At 43.1% G+C, this 22789-nt stretch overlaps 1 protein-coding gene across 1 annotated transcript in view; it reads left to right on the top strand.

Moving 5' to 3' along the window:
• Positions 1–22789, top strand: part of LOC127576893 (VPS10 domain-containing receptor SorCS1-like) — an 856973-nt gene that overhangs the window by 726400 nt on the left and 107784 nt on the right. The window contains exons 13-15 of the mRNA XM_052027714.1: positions 3967–4058; positions 13651–13758; positions 20862–20979. Coding sequence (XP_051883674.1) covers positions 3967–4058; positions 13651–13758; positions 20862–20979 — 318 coding nt within the window. The remainder of the gene's footprint in view (positions 1–3966; positions 4059–13650; positions 13759–20861; positions 20980–22789) is intronic.

The following is a 22789-nucleotide window of genomic DNA, read 5'->3' on the forward strand; positions in this document are numbered from 1 at the left end:
TAGGATTAATGTCAATGGGTGGTTGCCAGTCAGGGTTCACGTGGTGGGCTGAAGGACCTCATCCATGCTCTATGTCTCAATGATCCTTGACTCTATATAGAGCCACCACCATCTGTGACTGATGTCTGGCTCACCAAGACACACGCCATCCTGACTTGAAGGTGTATTCCCATCCCTTCTGTTTCGGAACCCTGAAACAATAAGCCCAGCCGCACTGTGGGAGTACATTCACCAGACAGACAGCAGCAGTTCAAGAAGGCAGCTCACCACCACCTTCTCAAGGGCAATTAGGGATGGGCAATAGATGCCGGATCTCGGCAGGGATGCACACGTCCCAGTTATGACTAATAAGAAATATCAGTGAAAGTATCTTGAGGAGAAGGGCTGGAGATTCAGTAATTTCATCCCTATAATGTAATGACTCCAGTATTCAAAGTTGCAAAACCTGGGGGAGTCTCTAAGGTTAGTTTGTGGTGAGGTGGGAAGACAAGCCCAAAGGGAGAGCTAGCAATGATTGCTGACAAGCCAAGAGAAATGTATTGGCTCTACATTGGGTTTAAAATGTGCAAAACAATATTTATGTTCAAAGTCTCTTTGGTGGTCTATGTTGACCCCTCCACTAACCAGGGATCACAGAAATACAAATAAACAAGTTGGTGATCAAGTGGGTAAAAAGTGATCCCAGAACAAAGCCCCTTATTTAAAATACTTAAAGGTCCAACCTAAAATTAAAATGTTTAATGTTAGAAGTACTCAGAAGATTATAAGGCATCCATGAAAAGAAAACGTGATTCACGTTTCAGGTCAAAGACCTTTCAGCAAGACTTAGAGGGTCCCTAGTAAAGTGGTCAAAGTTTATCAGACATCGGACACATTTCCAACAAAGTTTGGATGTGGGTGGTCAGCCTTCTAATTTGGACTGAGGTGGTATCATCATCAACATGGAGAGCACATCACAACCAGGTCCACTTGCCAACATGTCAATTTAACTGCCAAGGACATTAGTGGAATTTATTGTGTTCAGTTCTGGTCACCTCATTATAGAAAGGATGTGGAAGCTTTAGAGAGGGTGCAGAGGAGATTTACCAGGATGTTGCCTGGATTAGAGAGCATGTCTTATGAGGATAGGTTGAGCGAGCTCGGGCTTTTCTCTTTGGAGAGAAGAAGGATGAGAGGTGACTTGATAGAGGTGTACAAGATGATAAGAGACATAGATTGACGGGACAGTCAGAGACTTTTTCCCCAGGGCAACAATGGCTAACACGACGAGAGGACATAATTTTAAGGTGATTGGAGGAAGGTACAAGGGGGATGTCAGGGGTAAGTTTTTTACACAGAGAGTGGTGGGTGTGTGGAGTGCACTGCCGGCAGAGGTTGTGGGGGCAGATACATTAGGGACACTTAAGAGACTCTTAGATAGACACATGAATGATAGAAAAATAGGGGGCAATGTAGGAGGGAAGGGTTAGATAGATCTTAGAGAAGGATAAAATGTCAGTACAACATTGTGGGCCGAAGGGCCTGCACTGTGCTGTAGTGTTCTATGTTCTAATTAACAGGCAAAACTTCCAATGAGATAAGGAGTTGTTCAATCTCTCCCTAACACCTAACGGCAATCAAAGACTGAAATATCCTTAATATTAACCTCCAATTTTATTTAGTCCTGACTAGTTTCATTTCATCACCAAAGTTCCTCAGTAGGTTGAGAGAAGACCAGTTTCAAACAAGCAAGAGGTTTTGTTTCTCCCCAGCATTATTGATCATGTTTCTGTGTTTGTTAGCACCCATTACTTTCTTTAAGGAGTTGGTTCATCTGTGTCAATACTTGTCCCTGTTTATTGTGTCTGTGTAACAGCAGTTACCACATTTCCAGGGTAATTAATTGAGTGAAACACTTTAAGCCAATTCAACATGAAGAGATTTTGTCTAAATGGAAGTAATTCCAGATTCATCAATCCCACTTAAGCAAATATTCATCCAGTTCCTTGTATGTTTAATTACCTTCAACATGCAAACATTTTTATTTGTTCCTGGCCAAAATAATACTTCAGAAATGAGTGATTACTGAAAAAAAATATAATTTGGCCCATTCAGAAGTAGAGGAAATGATCATTCATCAAATCAGTCAATCAGAAACATCAAAGTTTGACAATAAAGATGGGCTGTTCTAGGGGTAGTCATTCATTTTGTCTTCAGAACTGACAAATAAATGGCTTGTTTGTGCCCCATGTGTCTCCAGGATTCGAAATAAGAAGAAGGGCAGACGGGTTTGCATGCTTTAGCTGACAGAAATGAGGACAATTTTGTTTATGGACTATTTTTCGTAGTCCATCAAAATCCCTGAAGCCAGAAATCCTGTGAAATATATCAGTCTTTAACAGATACTGATTGATGAATTTCATGGTTTATTTAGCACTTCAAATATTTCGCATAACAAAAACAGCCCATGATAGAAGTACAGCCCTAGACATTATAACAATACTAATGAGGGCAAGGATTTGCTCAGCCTGTGAAAATAGAGTGAAAGTTCACATTCAGAATTATAGGGCGTTTTCAATCTAGTTGAGCAGTTTGGGTAGCTTCTGCTTCCATTAATGATGGAACTGACTCTCAACCTGTAGCACATCAAGGCTATGTGTGATAGGCCCAGTACACTTGATGTATGCAACTTGTTGGAGAAATGAGAGAAATTTTCCTTGTGCCTTGTGTGTAACAAGTTCAATCTTATTCTACCGATAAGTGATTTAGTTATATATGTGGGCCAATTAAGCAGAAAAATCCAGATTTAATCACTGCATTTGTACTTCACTGGTTGGCCATTTTAGAGTAGTAAATTCTAAAAAGTTGCATCATCTTTGAATAGCTTAATCATGTTTCTATTGAGTGTGTTATTAATGCACCTCTCATCTTGATAAGATAGAAGATAAGATTTATTTATTAGTCACATGTACATTGAAACACACAGTGAAATGCATCTTTTTTTTGCGTTACTGAGAATGTGCTGGGGGCAGCCCACAAGTGTCGCCACTCTTCCGACGCCGACATAGCATGCCCACAGCTCCTAACCTGTATGTCTTTGGAATGTGGGAGGAAACCGGAGCACCCAGAGGAAACCCATGCGGACACACGGGAAAAACGTACAAACTCCTTACAGAGAGCGGCAGGAATTGAACCCGTCGCTGGCGCTAACCAATACACTACCATGCCGCCCTATACCCTATGAGTATTAGAGTGGGAATTATGGTCCCGAATTTGCCCAGATAGAAACATACAGGAAGATTTTCTCTTAAAGAGATTACATTTGTTTCAACACTAGCATGTGGATTAAACAAAAAATAACAACGTGGAGTGGGAAAACTGACAATCTCTCAATTTTTTTCCCCATTAGACCAAGGTTTGTCATCCCAGCTCACTACAGTGGAGAAGCTGGACATTAATTCGTATTTGTATTCTTTCTATCCATGTTAACTTCATGTTTGTTATAAACATACTTCAATAATTGGTTCCATAACAATAGATGTTCATGGTTGGTTCAAAGTTCAGTGAAGTAACTTCATCTCGCATTTCACTTGCTTCAGTTTAATGAATGCCTTATCTCAAGGTAGTATCTGCAAGCTCAAAGTCTTGTCCTTGGCTACCACCTGTCTTTCTCCGATAGATTATTTCAGAAATAATCTATAACTGGTCCTGCTACACAGTTTACGCTTTGATGATGATGAGCCATCATTAATGTTCTTCTGATCTAACATATTATTTGGATTTCTAACATTCACTGAACTTCACTACTAAAGTTGTTTGGTATGGGTGAAATAGATTTTCCAATTGTGCAGACATAACGAGTTTCATTTGATTTGTTAAAGCCATCAATGTATTTTTCTTCAATTTTAATGAATAGATGATTCTGTCAAATGTTCCTCTCTCTACCTGAATGACATTAATCTCAATGTGTTTCCTCCCGATACCCAGATATTTGAAGAGGAACACAGCATTTTATTCCTGGATCAAGGTGGTGCATTGGTGGCCATTAAACACACACCTCAACCAATCCGGCATCTGTGGTAATTGTTGCTTTTATCATCCCAGCTAAGTGGAATAATTTGCAATTATATAAGACCTTGGTGAGACCATACCTGGAGTACTGTGTACAGCTTTAGTCCTCTTACATAAAATAAGATTCCCTACCCAATCCTTCCATACTCTGAAATGCCTCCAATCATTGCTCTCACCAACAGGATTCCTGTAGTTGATCCCATTCCCCACATTCTTGCTGGCACTCAGATCCCCATGTCCGGTTTCTCCACAATCCTCTCTTCCACTTTTCCCACAACCCATAGCATCTATTTCCAATATCCCCAAATTCCAGCACAATGTACAAATGCCCCAGTCACTCCTAGACCTGCTTCGTTCATGTCTTGTCCAAGTTGGAATGCCTTTCTGGTTTGTATCTCCGTTAGATACATGGGAAATATATCCACTCATTATAGAATTCTGTTTAGAGTAACATCACAGTTATCCTTTTGAAAAATGGAGAGACTAATTGGAATAAAAATTACTTTCAAAATTTTTGTGGTCCTTGAAATGGAACTGTGATGGACAATAATACAACGATGTTGCCATTGCACTAGACCTGGTTGTTTGGCTCCAACTTCTGTTTAGATTTGTCATTTGCAAAGCATTATTATGTGTTTAGAAAACAACCCCGTCCGTTTTCACAAAAGCATCATGGAGTCATAGGGTCATAAAGTAATACAGCACAGAAACAGGCCCTTCAGCCCAACTCATCCATGCTGACCAAGATGTCCATCTAAGCTAGTCCCATTTGCCCGCGTTTGGCCCATATCTCTCTAAACTTTTCCTATCCATGTACCTGTCCAAGTGTCTTTTAAATGTTGTTATTGTACCTGCCTCAACCACTTCCTCTGGCAGCTTATTCCATATACACATCACCCTCTGCATGAAGATATTGCCCCACACGTCCCTCTCCCCCCTCACCTTAAAACTATGCCCTCTAGTTTTTGATTCCCTTTCCTTGGGAAAAAAGGACTGTGTTAATTCACCCTATCTATGTCCTTCATGATCTTATACACATCTATAAGGTCACCTCTCAGTCTCCTATGCTCCAACTAATAAAGTCCCAGCCTTTAAAGTCCTTGTCCTAGTGATGTGCTAGTGAGGTGAGAAATAGATACATAATACAGTTCAATACGTGGCTAAGGAGTTGGTGCAGGAGGGAGGGCTTCAGATTTACAGATCATTGGGCTCTCTTCCAGGACAGGTGGGACCTGTACAAACAAGACGGTTTGCACCCGAACTGGAGGGGAACCAATGTCCTCACTGGGAGGTTTGCTGGTGCTGCTCGGGAGGGTTTAAACTAGAGTGCAGGGGGATGAGAACCACAGCAGCAGGGCAGCAGGTGGGAAGGTTGAGGGCAAGAACGATGGTATGACAAGTAAGACTGAAAGGAGGGAGAGCAAGAGGCAGGCTAATAAACATGGTGGGACTGATGGGCTGAAATGTGTTCAACGCAAGGAGTATTTTGGATAAGGAGGATGAACTTAGAGCCTGGATCAGTGCATGGAATTGCAATGTTGTTGCCACAACAGAGACTTGGTGGGGGACAGGACTGACAGCTCAACGTTCCTGGGTTTGGTTGTTTTAGATGTGATAGAGAGGGGTGGTGAAAGAGGTGGAGGGGTTGCACTACTGACATGGGAGAATGTCACAGCAGTACTCAGGACGTACTGGAGGGCTCATCCACAGAGGTAATTTGAGTGGAGCTCAGAAATAAGAAACGTGCAATTACGCTGATCGGATTATACTACAGGCCCCCCAATGGCCGCTGAGAGGTGGAGGAACAGATATGTAGACACATTATGGAAAGGTGCAGAAACAACAGGGTTGTCGAAGTGGGGGACTTTAACTTCCCCAGTGTTCTTAATACAAGAAGCTTAGATAGAGGGTGGGGGAGGGATTTCTTCAGTGCCTCCAAGAGAGGTTCTTGGAGAGTCCAACTAGAGGACAGAACAACCCAAGTTTTGGGAAATGAGCCAGGCCAGGTGACAGACCTGATAGTGGGGGAACATCTTGGGAATAGTGACCACAACTCATTATGTTTTAAGATAGTTATGAGTAAGGATAAAATCGGATCTTGCGGGAAGGAACTAAATTGGGGGAAGGCAAAGGATAAGGCAGGAGCTAAGGGGCATTGATTGGTAGCAGCTGCTATTGGACAAGTCCACCTCTGACATGTGGGAGTTTTTAAAGACCAGCTGATCAGAGTTCAGGATTGGCATGTTCCGGTAAGGAGTAAGGACAAGGATGGTAAGGTAAGGGAACCCGAGAGGTCCTAAATTTAGTCAGGAAGAAAAAGGAAGCATGTAAGGTTGAGGAAGCTAAAATCGGTCTGGGCCCTTGTGGAACATAAAGATAGCAGGAAAGTGCTCAAGCAGGTGATTAGGAAGGCCAAAGGGGGCCATGAAGTGTCTTTGGTGAGCAGGATCAAGGAGAATACCGAGGCATTTTATACACTTGTTAAGAAAAAGATGATTACTGAGGAGAGGGTAGGTCCACTCAAGGATAAAGGAGGGAATTTGTTCTTGGAGTCAGAACAAGTGGCTGAGGTACTAAATGAGTACTTTGCATCAGTATTTACCGAGGAGAAGGATTTGGAGGATAATGAAAGAGTGAGACATGCTAATGTACTGGAACATTTTGAGATTAAGGAGAAGGTAGCACTGGGTCTTCTGAGAAGCATTCAGGTGGACAAGTCCCCAGAGCCTGATGGCAAATATCCCAAAATATTGAAAGAAGCAAGTGAGGAAATTGCTGAGGCTTTGACAAGGATCTTTGTGTCCTCACTAGCAACAGGCGAGGTCCCAGAGTAGAGGAGAGTAGCAAATGTTGTGCCTTTGTTCAAGAGGATAAATAGGGAGAATCCAGGTAATTATAGGCCAGTGAGCCTCACGTCAGTGGCAGGGAAGCTATTGGAGAGGATACTGAAGGATAGGATTTATGCACATTTGGAAAGGCACGGCCTGCTTAGGCTCAGTCAGTATGGCTGTGTATGGGGCAGGTTATGCCTTACAAACTTGAATGAGTGTTTTGAGGAGGTGACAAAGGTACTTGATGAGGGTAAAGCACTAGACATTATCTACATGGACTTCAGTAAGGCATTTGATAAGGTCCCTCATGGTAGGTTGATTAAGAAGATAAAGATAAAGATGCCTGGGATCCAGGGTGAATTGCAAGCTTGGATTCAGAACTGGCTTGCCCATAGAAGACAGAGAGTCGGGGTGGGAGGCTGTTATTCTGGCTGGAGGTCAGTAACCAGTGGTGTTCCACAAGGATCGGTGCTGGGATCTCTGTCGTTCGTGATATACATCGATGATTTGGATGAAAATGTAGACGGGTGGATTAGCAAGTTTGTGGATGACACCAAGATTGGTGGAGCTGTGGACAGTGTAAAGGACTATCAAAGAATACAGCCGGATATAGATCAGTTACAGATATGGGCAGAGCAGTGGCAGATGGAGTTTAATCTGGGCAAGTGTGAGGTGTTGCACTTTGGGAGGTCAAATGAAAGGAGAAAGCATACGGTTAAATAGTAGGCGCCTTAATAACACTGAAGAACAGATATCTCGGGGTCCAGGTCCATAGTTCACTAAAAATGGCTTCACAAGTGGATAATGTGGTAAAGGAGGCATATGGCACGCTTGCCTTCATTGGTAGAGGTGTTGAGTATAAGAGTAAGGAAGTCATGCTGCTGCTGTATAAAACTTTAGTCAGACCACAGTTGGAATAATGTGGGCAGTTCTGGTCACCCCATTATAGGGAGGATGTGGAGACTGTGGAAAGGGAGCAGAAGAGGTTTACCAGGATGCTGCCTGGATCAGAGGGAATGAGCTGTAAGGAAAGGTTGGACAAACTTGGGTTGTTCTCCCTGGAGCGTCGGAGGCTGAAGGGAGTCCTGATAGAGGTTTTTAAAATTATGAGAGGCATAGATAGGGTAGACAGTCAGAATCTTCTCCCCCAGGGTAGAAATGTCAAACACCAGAGGACATGCTTTTAAGGTTAGAGGGGGAAAGTTTAAAGACGACGTGAGGGGCAAGTTTTTTACACAGAAAGTGGTAGGTGCCTGGAATGGGTTACCAGGGGTAGTGGTGGAAGCAGGCAGTTTAGTGGAGTTTAAGAGGCTTTTAGATGGACACATGAATATGAAGGGAATGGATGGACATGGATGCTACACAGGAAAAAGACATTTAATATAGATTGGCATTAAAATCAGAACAACATCATGGGCCGAATGGCCTGTCCACTGCTGTACTGTTCTCTGTTCCTAGTCCAGATGAAAGTTCCCGTCCCGAAACATCGACTGTCCATTTCCCTCTACAGATGCTGCCTGACCCGCTGAGTTCCTCCAGTATCTTGTTTGTTGCTCCAAAGTCCCAGCCTGCCCAAACTCTTCCCATTGTTTGAGTCCTGAAAACATTCTCATAAATCTTCTCTTCTACTAATCTACCAACACTAACCATCACACCATGGAGTTAGCCCTTTCTCCCAAAACCTTTGCCACTCCTAGGGAAGAAGTGCCTCTTGTTCCACAATCTATAATTGGCATTGATTTTGTCATACAAAAGTTTCTAAGTAGAGACTCTCGATGAGAAATCCACCCATGATCAGCAATCCTAAGCATGCTATATAGATTGAATAGCTCAATACACTCTGCCTTCAAAGTTCATCCTATTGACTTCAATAGAATGGTACAAAAACTTTAGGAGGCTTGAAAGGTAGCCAGAGAAAGAGAAAATGAGAGAGGTTTTGGAAGAACCAGTGTAAATCAGGTCTCAAAGATCTCTGCTCAACTTCTCACAGTTGTCTATGTGCAGTCCAAAAGCCAAATCAGGACAACGACCCCCACTGAGATGTCTACCTTTGAACCAACATGTTTCTCACTGCCCATCTTCTGATCTTATCTGGCAACACTGCGGGACCACCTTCACCATATGGATAAGTGGGTAGATCACTCCCAGCTTCTCAAGGGCAGCGAAGGACAAGAAATAAACATTGGTCTGCTCAATGACACTCACGTTCTAGAATGAATATTTAAAAGAAAAGCAAGGATTTGCTTCACTGCTTCACTCCGCATTAGCTGAGAGACGGTTGGCAGAATGACAACGTGAATGATTCCAACCATGCCAATTGCTGGTTGGACTCTTTTAATCATAGCTGCCTGTGGTAGTTTCAACTTAACCTCCTATCTGATGGCAGGGGTTGTAAATTGAAAGTTGATGAATTTTTGGCTGGATCAATGCAGAACTGAACCTGCAGGGAATTCTAGGCTTCAATCTGATTCACAGTGAGGCTGGTGCACTGTGAGCTCTATAAAAATCAAATGTGTTTGTTTGGCCACTCTTTGCTTCATCTGGTTTGCTTTTTCCCTCCCATTGCAGGGAATTACTGGACCAATTAATTGTTGAATCTTCACCCTGGTAGTCACATGTGATGGATTAGAGTCCCACAGATGATTTGCCAGTATTCACACAACGAGGTGCCTGACTGTTTGACTCCTGGACTAATGGCAGCTAGTAATGGCCAACAGATAGAGGAAGTACTGGAGGAGAAAGGAGCTGGCATAAAATGGGGTGTAGGATGGGAGAGGGGCGGGTGGCGAGAGGTAAGGGTAGGGAGAGAATGCAGCTTTACATAAGGGATGGGGAAAGAGCCCAGCATTAACTGAGTATGTGGAGAGAGTGCAGCTATAAATAAGGGTTGTGAGGGAGCTTTGGTCCAGTATTAACTGTGGATGGGGAGTTTGAGGTCTGCAGGTTGACTGCAAGCGCAGCCTTCTATAAGACACTGAGCCGATGGACAGAGTAGATCTGCGTCCAATCTGACACATAAGAACACAATAAGAACATAAGAAATAGGAACAGGAGTAGGGCATCTGGCCCGTCGAGCCTGTTCCGCCATTCAATAAGATCATGGCTGATCTGGCCATGGATTCATATCAACCAAACTGCCTTTACCCTGTAACCCTTAATTCCCCTACTATGCAAATATCTATCTAACTGTGTCTTAAATATATTTAATGAGGTAGCCTCTACTGCTTCCCTGGGCAGAGAATTCCACAGATTCACTACTCTCTGGGAAAAGCAGTTTCTCCTCATCTCCATCCTAAATCTACTCCCCCGAATTTTGAGGCTAAGTCCCCTAGTTCTAGTCTCAGCTACCAGTGGAAACAACCTTCCTGCCTCTATCTTATCTATCCCTTTCATAATTTTATATGTTTCTATAAGATCCCCTCTCATTCTCCGAATTCCATGAGTATAGTCCCAGACGACTCAATAGGTTAACCCCCTCATCTCCGGAATCAACCTGGTGAACCTCCTCTGCACAGCCTCCAAAGCCAGTATATCCTTCCTCAAGTAAGTAGACCAGAACTTCATACAGTACTCCAGGTGCAGCCTCACCAGTACCCTGTACAGTTGCGGCATTACCTCCCTGCTCCTAAATTCAATCCCTCTAGCAATGAAGGCCAACATTCCATTTGCCTTCTTGATAACCCGTTGCACCTGCAAACTAACCTTCTGTGATTCATGCACCAGCACTCCCAAGTCCCTCTGCACAACAGCATGCTGCAATCTTTCACCATTTAAATCATAATCTGATTATTTAGCAGCTATAGTATGTCACCTTTGCCTGCAAAAGTGTTGCATGTCTGAATTTCAAGTGAGAACACCACTGGGTCAGACTGTAGGGGAGATGGGAGGTGGGTGCATAGAATGATAGCTCAAGCTCAGCCAGTCCTGGATATTGTATTAGCGATTGCTAGAAATACTCAGCAAATCAAGCAGCATTTGTGGAGAGAGGAACAGAGCTAATGTTTCACATCAATGGCCTTTCCATACATTCCATCCCCTGGTGCTTTCTCTATCCCATTCCCTGCATCCTACTCTTAGGCTGTATCCAACTGGTCGAACCCCTGATGGCCAGAAAGATCTGAACTGATCTAGATCCCGTCCACCACAAAGGCTACCTAGTTCCACCACTTCTGGCCCTCCCTCGGGCATCTTCAGCCTCCCTCATTGCTGCCCTCGCTGACCACTAAGCTGCCATCAAACTCCAATCGGTCAAAACAACTGATGCCAAAATCATATCTCCAGAGTTTGTTTTGGCAGTGAACTTAGGCTACACATAAAGTCAGAACTTCCACTGCAAAGTCAAAGTCAAGTTTATTGTCATATGCACAAGTCCATGTGTGCACAGGTGCAATGAAAATCTTACTTGCAGCAACATCACACATACATAGCGCCAGATAAGCAGCATTCACAAGAAAAACATAAATTAAACATAAATCATACACAATTTTTACAAATGTTTTACAAGAAAGAATACAATTAGAAAAAAAAGTCCATTATATTGCAAAGTGATCAAAGTGGTCATGGTATTGCTATACTGAGGTAGTGATTAGGGTTGTTCAAGAACCAACTTGGTCACTGGGTGGGTTCTATCTCCGCTGAGTCCTCTGCTTTGCAAGAAGTGCCACACTGAAGCGTTTCTTTCTTGCATGCCTCCTTACAACTATACGCTTGTCCCTTCCTCACTTCAGGTATCCAGGTCCAACCAACCACCCAGACTCTGGCAAATTAGTCACAGAAAATGGGGGCACCCAGTCACCAATCTGTCACGGACAGCCACCAGTTCAGATAACAATGTTTCACTCTTATTTAAGAATAGTTCAGATGCCCCGGCTGCCCATAGTGAGAGACCAGGCAAGAATGGTTTGGCTTTACCATCAGACATAGCACGATATTTGGGTCTGCAGGTGATGATTGCATGCGCAATCTCGTCTGAGACACTGAGCCTAAGGACAGAGTAGTCTGCCACGGCAGCTATTGTATGTTACCTTTTCCTGCAAAAGTGTTGCATGCCTGAATTTCAGGTAAGAACGTCACTGGGTCAGTCTGTAAGGGAGATGCTGTTCGTGCAGCTTGGTGCCCACTGGTCAGCATGGACGAATTGGGCCAAAAGGCCTGTTTGCATGCTGTACATCTCTGTGACTCTGCATAAATTTTACTATTGACCTTTACATTACAGTACTGATGAACATTAGCTCCCAGACCCAATGAGCGTTGGTTATAAATGTCTCACCCTTGTCTTGATTATTTTATAACCTCACCCAGGTCGTTCTGCCTCTACATCAACTCCATCATCACTCCCCAAAGCTGGCTGCGGTATATCCCTCTCCCCCCGTGACCTGTGCTTCATTTGCTTCCCAATCCAACAAGAGGCACAGCATTTATTCTGATCCATCCTTCTCTCTGGAGCTCCCTCACCTGTCCATTTGTCTCCCTCAAGGTCCATCTGCTCTACCCAGCTTTGGCCTATCCCACCCGAGGTGGCTTGTTGTATATTTTCCAATTAATAACATTAAATCTGAGGTTTTTGAAAGAAGTGGGTTTAAGACAAAACGACAGCAAGGGAAACAAATGCTAATGTACACATCAGCTCTAATTTCATTACGTTTTATTGCTAATTTGTTCATGGGATGAATGTCACTGGCAGAACCAGCATTTGTTGCCCATCCCTCAGGTATTAAAACTGAGTGGCTTGTTATGCCATTCAGAGGCTGGGGCTGGAGTTACATATAGGCCAAACCTGGTAAGGGCACCAAGTTTCCTCCTCTTACAGGGCATTGGAAAGGATTTCAGGACAATTGAATATTTTCATAGATACCACAACAGATCCCATTTTTTTATTTAATTAACTAACTGAATTAAAATTCCAAAGTTGCCATGGTGGGGTATTGAACAGAGGTAGGCCTCTTGACTGTTAGTCTGTTAATAAAACCACAATGCTAACATTCCTACAGATCAGGCTGAGAAGGTTATATGGAAAACTCCTTTTCTAAAGTTAAGAAAAAGGGCTCTTTTGCTCTCTTTTCCTCCAGTAAGAGTGGAAGAGTATTTTATCGACTGTTATGGGGGCCATTTGTGTTAGCTATGAGCTTTCTCTCTGCAGGGCTGAGCTGTTGTTGCCACGGTTTCAGGTTGACAACTGTGAGTCATGAGCAGATAGTCCAAAAAGCCTTCTTCACCTGTACTTGCTGTGTGATATTGTGCACTGCAATTTGAGATTTATTTGTAGTAGATAACTGGATACCATTCGATGAAGCTCCTTCAACAGTTTATCTCATCCTTTCCGGCTGCCACTGCACCTTCAAACAGTTTCAAGCACTCCTGCTAACAATCCATTTCATCTGTAAGAATATCAAGATTAATCTCACTTCTATTTAAAAATGTGAAACTGTTTACTTTTTAAGGGTTGGGTGCATCAAAACAGCTATATTTTAAGACTAAATGAATGAATCTTTATGCAAATCTGGAATACCTAACAGGTCTAAACTCTGCACTGCCAACTCACATCAGCATACTGTTTTGATTGGCTGGCTGCGGTTTCCATGGTGATGACAGGAAGCCCTGTCAGAACTGAACCTCTTTTTGAAATTTAGTCAATCATAAAGCTATTGATAAGACATCCACTTAACATGCAGTGAGTCATAGGTAATTCTACTGATGCACTCAAGGCTTTTTGCTCCATTATTTCTTTGCCTGTGTAACACTCTTGTCATTATTTGGTTGTTTTAACTAGGCTGAGCTTTGATGAAGGGAGATCCTGGAGTAAGTACAGCTTCACCTCAGTTCCTCTCTTTGTAGATGGAGTACTGGGTGAACCCGGAGAGGAAACTCTGGTAATGACGTGAGTAGAGACATTTGACTTCACTAATGCAGTCTCAAGCTATTGAAAAATAAAAGGATAATGCCCATTGATTTATCATTTGGGGCTGAGATGAAAGAACAAAGAACTAAGTGCTTAGAAATTCATCAGCTATTGGTGGCACACTACACTGGAGAATTAGGGTGTTGTATTATGCTTTCCAAGTTCATTCCATACACCGTAATTGACTGGTGATGAATTTCTACTCTGTATAGTACTTTTCCAAGAATGTTACATAATCCTTTTGAATTATGGTCACTGTCATGATATGGGTGAGCATTGAAAATAGAACAAAGGACAGTATAACATAGGAACAGGCCCTTTGGCCCACAATGTTGGGCCGAACTAATTAAACTAGTAATCAAAAGCCTACTAAACGCAGAGGGTGGTGAGTATATGAATGAGCTGCCAGAGGAAGTGGTTGAGGCAGGTACAATGGTATCATTTAAGAAGCACTTGGACAGGTACATGGAGGGGTGGGGCTTAGAGGGATATGGGACAAACACAGGAAATTGGAAACTAGCTAGGTGGGTATCGTGGTCAGCATGGACTGGTTGGGCCGAAGGGCCTGTACCCGTGTTGTATTGCTCTATATGACTCTAAACTAGTCCCTTCTGCCCTACACTTCCATATCCCTCCATTTTCTTCATATTCATGTGCCCATCTAAGAGCCTCGTAAATGGCTCTATCGTATTTGCCTCCTCTACCACCCACCATTCTCTGTGTAAAAACCTGCCCTGCACATCTCCTTTGAAATTACCCCCCTCACCTTAAATGCATGCCCTCTAGGTATTAGACATTTCAACCCTGGGTAAAAGGTACCGGTTGTCTACTCTATTTATGCCCCTCATTATCTTATAAACTTCTATCAGGTCTCCTCTCGGCCTCCACCGCTTCAGAGAAAACAACGCAAGTTTGTCCAACCTCTCCTTAGAGCACATGTCCTCTCATCCAAGCAGCATCTTGATAAACCTCTTCCGCACCCTCTTATGTGAAATACGTATTTTGTGCACAGCAAGTTTCCATTAAAGAGCAGTGAGCTGATCTGTTCTTGAAGGACAGGACAGCAGTAGAACATATCCACAAAGGAAGATTCCATTCAACTGTGGCACTTAAAGGAGAAGGTTTGTGGATTAGCTTTAAATCTTAGCCCCAAAATCGGCTGTACGTTCCCAAGGTGAGTACCAACCCTTCGATTCCAGCACATGGTCAGATCCAGACTTGATGAAAAATCTCTCACTAATGAACCTAATTTTTGACCACAGTGATCCCAAACAGTTGCCCCACACAGAAATACTCCTTACTCAGCACCAGTTAATTTTCTTCAGTTTCTTTTTCAGCATTGGTAAGTAGCAGGTGTAGAAACAGCTAGTAACACCCAGGACCTGAAGACAAAATTAAGGCATATTATTGGTCCTTACGAATGGGAACTTAGGCCATTTTGTGCCTGCTCTTGATGCTAACTTTGGATGGAGCATTAGACTTTGGTGATGGCCACGATACATGGATAAAGCCAGATTAGGGCTATTGTGAAATCAAGTGTCCTTGTTTGACTTCCTTTTCATGATATAAAGAACCAAGGAAGTAAAACATGGAGATGACATGAAGTCATTCTACCGAGGGCGAAGCAGCTATGGAAGGAAGCTATGTTCTCAGTCTCCCAGGAATTACTGAAGCAAATACAGAAAGAATTAAACTACTTTGAACCTTGCCTCACAACTGCAGAAGGTACAGAAAATGACACTTAAAACTAACTTTTTAACCACTCGTTGCATACAAGAATTATAAACCTGGGCTTAGGAATTAAGGTTTAGGCAGCTACCTGTAGTCACAAGTTCTAAAATTGTTAAAAAAAAATCAAAGCAAAGGTTCTTAAAGAAAGACTTGAATATATATGGTATTTTATGTATGTTCAAGCCAGCCTGTAGATCTTTACAGCAAAAGAAATTACTTTGAAATGTTCAATCACTGTCTAAAACAGTAGATGTGGAACCTGCACTGACCAGCAAAGGTGAGAAAGGGAAATAGGAGCAAAACAGGGCATTCAACCTCTCCACCCTCTTCCACCATTTAATGAGATCACAGATGACCTGATCTTGGCGTCTCTGCACTTTCCAGTCTGATCCTGTACTTACTTTCCTAGAACCACTTTAGATTACAATTCTTGGGCTAAGTGCCCAATTTTTACTACCCACTGAACAGAGACAGTCAGGTCAGGCACCAACTGGAAGATACTGACAGCTTTTTAGACCAAACTGAACATGTTTCCGGAGCAGCTTATGATTCCTGGAATTGCTTGGGGCTGATCCTGACTATGTGTGACAGTGCAAAATGGACAATGGCAGAGGGTGGCCTCTTCTACATCTCCATCAATTGCTCTTTATATCTTATGCGTGGGAGAGGCTTTTATAAAGGGAAGTAATGAAAATAACACAGGATTACAGGGCTCAGCCTGCATGGATGAAGTGCAGCAATACCTCAGTCCTCCTAGAACAGATCAGGCAGATACCCAATGCCACGGTACTCACTCAAATCACATCGTGACTCTCTGATTACATTTCCTTCCCTGCAATATAGATTGGAAAAGGTGCAAAGGCAATGCATATCATCGCCCATGTTACAGTTACCCACATTACTGCCTCTTATTCGAGACATTATTTATGGGGGGCACATTCCTGCTGGGATTCTCCAACCACTTGCCATAAAGTGGGCAGCAGGTCAGCAGACACCTTACAGAACCAGTCCCTAAGCTGTTTACACAGCTTATTTACTGAGTGATGTCTAAGCAACTAGAAAAGCAACTTGACGAGATAATCAGGGACTTCTTGTGCCTCTGGCTGTACCTGTTACTTGCCTTCTCGCTGTCTCGGTAAATCAGCCAGCATAATCAAAGACCCCACCCACCCGGGACATTCTCTCTTCTCCCTTCTCCCATCAGACAGAAGATGCAAAAGCCTGAAAGCGCGTACCACCAGGCTCAAAGATAGCTTCTATCCTACTGTTGCAAGACTATTGAATGGTCCCCTAGTACAATAAGATGGACTCTTGACCTCACAATCTACCTTGTTATGACCTTGCACCTTATTGTCTACCTGCACTGCTGTGACACTTTACTCTACATTCTATATTGAATGGTATGCAAAACAAGGTTTTCACTGTACCTCGGTACAAGTGACAATAATAAACCAATTCCAATTCCTTCCATTCTTTGGAGGTTGAGGCAAATGTCAACATATTGGAGATCCCTCAAAAAGCTTGAAGGAAAACACTAAAAATAGAATGATTTACTACTTTCCCATGTTTGTGTTTGGTGGATTGAGAAATGACAGTGATTGAGAGGGAGTTCCCACATGAAGTAGGTTCACTGATAGATGAGTTTACATAAATCCACGGTCTCCCATGTTACATGAGGGAACTCCGAGGTAATTAATAAGTCTCAGTTAATCAGCTCAGGCCAATTTGAGATGTAGCCCACATTGAAGAAGTTTTGTTAAGATCGAATAGCACTTAATTATTTATTGATGCCTCAGCACAAGTAGAGAAACCGATGCACCACACTTCAGCTTGTTTACTTCAGCAGATCATCCATTTATTAATCTACCCGAGCTCTCACAGTCACTGGGCTGAAACACTGTCTACTGTTTATGGTGCTGTTTTTTAATTTCAAAGTGTAATTCAAAGAACACATACTATGATTGATACAATTCCATCTCCTGCACTTTCCAATTGCCATTATATTAATGGTTACATTAATCCATTTATTTTAACTTAAGCACATTCCTGCCATGGAATAATGCTGATTAGACAATCCACTCATGCATGTTTTACATTTTTAATTAGTAATGTTCATTTCTACTCTACTTCTGGGCAGGATAACTTGAAACACAGATAATTAATTTACCTAAGAGCTTGTAAATAAGTGCAGAATATGAAGAGATAACATGGTTATTCCAGCTCATTCTTCTTACACTTTATCCCACCTGAACTGGCTCCCAGTTCACCAGGGCTGGCATCCTATCAACCTAAATCTATTTCAATCTGGATCTCAATTGGCACACTCTGGCACCCAACTAATTCAGTCTGGCAACCAATTAACCTAGTCTGGTACTCAACTAACTGAGTCAGACATCCAACTAACCCAGTCTGGCACCCAACTAACCCAATCTGGTATCCAATTAATCTAGTCTGGTACTCAACTGAACAAGTCTGGCTTTCAACTAAACCAGTTCAGCATCCAACTAAACATGCCGGTTTCCAATGAACCCAATCCACTACTCAGATAATTCAATCTGGCATCCAATTTATTCAGAGTGCCATCCAACTAAGGGCGGCATGGTAGCGTAGCGGTTAGCGCGACGCTATTACAGCACCAGCGATTGGGGTTCGATTTCCGTTGCTGTCTGTAAGGAGTTTGTACGTTCTCCCGTGTCTGCGTGGGTTTCCTCCGGGTGCTCCGGTTTCCGCCCACATTGCAAAGACGTACGGGTAGGTTAATTGGGTTTAAAATGGGTGGCATGGACTCGTTGGGCCGGAAGGGCCTGTTACCACGCTGTAAACAAAATTTTAAAAAAATTAAATTTAAATTAACTCAGTTTTATACTAACTAACCCAGCCAGGCAAACCAACCCTGACTAGTACCCAACTAAACCAATTCCCTGCCACCCTGCCACCCAGCTGACACCCAGCTAGTCCAGTCTGGCACTGAGCTAGCCTACATTGGCACCCAACCAGTTTAGTCTGGCATCCAACAAACCCAGTTTAACTTTAATCTAACCCAGATTAGCACCCAATTGATCAGGTCTGGCATGCAATCAACCCAGAATGGCACACCACTAATTTAGTTTAACATCCAACTAACCCAGACTGGCATCCAGTTAATGGTGACTAATACTGAGCCAATCCAGTCTGGCACCCAAATAACCCAGTCTACATCCAACCAAGCCTGACTCGCATTCAACTATCCCAGCTGGTACACTCATCCAGTTGGCATACAACTCAGCCAAATATCCAGCTAAACCCAGACTGACGCCCAACGAACCAAGCCTGGTACCCAGCTAATCAGGTCAGGCACCTAAATAACCCGGTCTGGCATGCAAACAACACAGATCCCATTCAACTATCCCAAATGGCTCAGACATCCACCCATTGTGGTATCAGTTAACCCAGCTAACTCTTGTTGCATCCAATACATTTTGAACACTGCTGACATTACATGCCACCATCCCCAAGTGATTATACCAAATATCTGCTCCAACTTGAATATTGATACTTTCTCTAAGATATCTTTTAAATTCAGTTTGTCTTCTTTCATTCACACTAGTTCAGTTGATTCACCCCTCAGTATAGCATCTGATAAGAGGCTGATTGTAATGAGGGTGACCGTGTCGTGAAACTCAGTCTTTTGCACGGTTCATTCACTTTACACTTAGCCATATTCACACTCTTTTCAAAGCCTCTGCAGAACCTGTATGCTGCCTTACGCCCAGAACTGTGGATAATTCAAGCTAAAGTCTGACCAATCCACTGTAAAGCCATCGTATAATCTCTGCAGATATATACGACGCTGATTATGTGTTCCAGCATTCTGCCTGTATATAATTGCATTTCCATGTTACATTCCGAACTCTGTTGTGTGAACCAGAACTCTGTTTCCTATGACCCAACTCACACTGTCCAATTCCCTCATTGTCTCTGTGTTCATTAATCTTTTGGTTTCTGATTGAGCAAAATATCAATTTTATTTTTTTATCCTTATATTCAATTTCCTTATATTCACTCCCCCAGTCCCAGTTATCTCTTCAACTCCTCTAAAGTTTCATTTGAATTCCAAAGTGTTTTTTAAGCTTAACGGGGAAGAAAAATTGTTGTGAATGAGCAAATGACAATCTTTCCTTGCGGAAAGATCTGTCTCCACGTATGAAGCCATTCCACCCTCCCCCCTCACCGCCCTCCCAAAATTAAACCGTTCCACCTTCCCTTTTCATTCCCATGCACGAATGAAACCATTCCACTATCACCAGTATTTTAACCTTGCTGGTCTTACTGTGCTTTGCAATGGTGGATTCCTTTTCCCCACTCCGTCCAATCAGCAATATGCTCCCAAATAGGGAGCCGTTTACCAGCAGAACACAGGAAGGCCTGACCATCGAAGCCCCTACCACTATCCTTCATTATCTTGAGGGAGACATGGACAGTGTGAGGCAAACTGTTGGACCCAATCGGTTGGCCTCACTCTGCCCACGTTTGACTCAAGGTAAACAGACTCAGTTTATAAGATTATGAGAGGCATAGATTGGGTAGACAGTCAGATTATTTTTCCCCAGGGTAGAAATGTCAAGTAGAAGATGACATGCATTTAAGGTGAGAGGGGGAAAGTTTAAAGGAGATGTGTGGGACAAGTTTATTTACACAGACAGTAGTAGGTGCTTGGAAGGGGCTATCAGCAGGAATAGTGGAAGCAGATATGATAGTGGTGTTTAAGAGGCTGTTAGACACATGAATATGTGGGAAATGGAGGGATATGGATCGTCTTCAGGCAGAAGAGAATTGGTTCAACTCAACATCGTGTTCGGCACAGACATTGTAGGCTGAAGGACCTCTTCCTGTGCTATACTATTCTATGGTCTATGTTGTTCTATGTAATCAAAGCAGAGTGGGCTGCCTTTGCAATGTGGCCTTAAGCTGAGGCACCTTCTCTCATTGGGATCCAGCTGTTAACCAAGGAAGAGCAATGTGTTCCGGCCAACAATCCCCCCTGAAGTAAATCCGATCAGGGCTCAATGTGTACAAGAGTATCATCCATCAGTTACAAGGCTTCCTGAATTCAGTGGAACTAAATGTCAGGAAGGAGAGCATCACCAGCAGCCAGTAGCTGTGAGTTTCTTACAGTGTGGCCACCAAAGATACATTTCTTCTCCTGGAACTTTTCATTCACGTCATTCCTTTCCCAGGATCTTGTTATCTACAAAATGTTGGTGTTCACTGCTTTTGAAAAAGAATTATTGCATGAATATGATCACTAGAAGTGCAAGTCTTATTGGCATGGATTTATATTGAACCCTTTTTCTTTATTTTGCCTTTGGAAGTGTGTTTGGTCACCTCAGCCACCGCTCTGATTGGCAACTGGTTAAAGTGGACTACAGGTCCATCTTCAGTAGGAGGTGCATGGAAAATGACTTTCAAGTCTGGAAGCTGCACAGTCAGGTGAGTGATCATATCGTCTTCCATCTCCCCCCACCCCAATAATACACCATACTTGTCCTTCTGCATTGCTTGGAGACTTCAATAAAAGCCAGAGAAAACAGTTTAAAGACACTGCTCTCATCTCATGTAATGGCCACAGAATCTAATAACCTATCTCCCCCATCATGATCTAATTGCTTTGAATTATCCCAGTTGGTTTAATGGGTTTCACATGACATATTTTGCCTGGAGCTTTAACATAATTAATTTCCAATTGACAGTTCACTCTCCTGGTCTAATTACCATCCCTCCTGGATTGTGACATCTGGTACACATGGCGTACAGGGTGATGCTGGCGCGTACTTAATGGGGTTGATCATTGGCCAGAAGCCTGCCACTCGCGGTGGTTCCCAGATGGATAAAATTCAAGGGGTTTTATTTAGGCAGGGCACAGAAGACAGCCCATCAGTGTTGCAGTGGATCAAAGTTGACAAGACACAAAAGTGGGCCTGTTTCAGCAGACCTCAATCTACACAGCATTGAACCTGAATCAAATAAGTCTCACTGTTTCATGCTTGGTGACAGCTCCGCTCACTGACAGCCTTACTGCTTGTTAAACCAGCTCCACTTCACAGAGCCCATTCACCAGACATATCTTCTGCTCTGAAATGGCATCTCAAATCACTGAAAACTCTGCTGCTACATAGTAAGAGCAAGGAAATTAACCAAAATAAAATTCTAGGAAAACTCAGCAGGTCAGGCAGTTTCTGTGGAAAGAGAACCAGTTAATGTTTCAGGTCTGACACCCTTCATCAGAACCAAACAGAAGGTACATCTAAAGAGAATGCTTTCATCTCAGATGTGGTGGTGCCAGGAAGGTCAACATTTATTGTTCATCCTTAATTGTCCTTGAGAAGGTGGTGGTGCACACTTGCATTGATCCATTACTACTAGGTGGGTGGTGCAGGGTTGATGCTCAAAGAGCCCGTTCACTCCACCACTTATTTCCCCTCTGTCCCTTGGAAAATCACTCTCAATGTGGCACACACATCCTAGAACCAGGAAGCAAGGTTTGAAAACCAGTACTCGGCCTTTCAGGAATAGATGGAAGTGGTAGTTCTCCATGCAGAGGCTGAAGCACCTTGGAAGCCTCTAACACAAATGGCAACTGGGACCGGTCAATACTGAATTTTATATCTATGTCTGGTACATTATTGATAACCAAAGATATTAAGGGGTATGGAGAAAAAGCTAGTATATAGATTTAGGTAACAGATAAGCCGTAATCTTACTGACTGACAGGACAGGGTCAGGGAGGAGGGTCACCAAATTGAGTCTTTCTTTATTTTTCAGGTGTTATTTGGTGACAGTCTCTGTACTTGATAACTCTGTTGGGACTAGCTTAGATCAACTTCTTGGTCGGCACGGACCAGTTGGGCTGAAGGGTCTGTTTCCATGCTATATGACTCTATGGCCCTGATCTAAAAGGAGATCAGAGCTGTGAAGCAATAACTCCTATAGCTTTACCACTGTGGTAAAGCTGTAGGAATTACTGCTTCACAGCTCCAGTGACCCGGGTTCGATCCTGATCACCGGTGCTATGCTCTTCACAGCCCCCTGTGTGAGGTTTTGGTCCTGCAGACTTGAAAGCACCCATGAGCTGTCTGATGGCTGTCAAACACGATCCTGATCACCGGTGCTATGCTCTTCACAGCCCCCTGTGTGAGGTTTTGGTCCTGCAGACTTGAAAGCACCCATGAGCTGTCTGATGGCTGTCAAACTACGTCTAAATTCTGGGGGAACAATTCCAGCAAAAGTGTTGTCCTGGCTC

The sequence above is a fragment of the Pristis pectinata genome, chromosome 12 (genome assembly GCF_009764475.1).
Source record: "Pristis pectinata isolate sPriPec2 chromosome 12, sPriPec2.1.pri, whole genome shotgun sequence".
Taxonomy (NCBI): Eukaryota; Metazoa; Chordata; class Chondrichthyes; order Rhinopristiformes; family Pristidae; genus Pristis; species Pristis pectinata.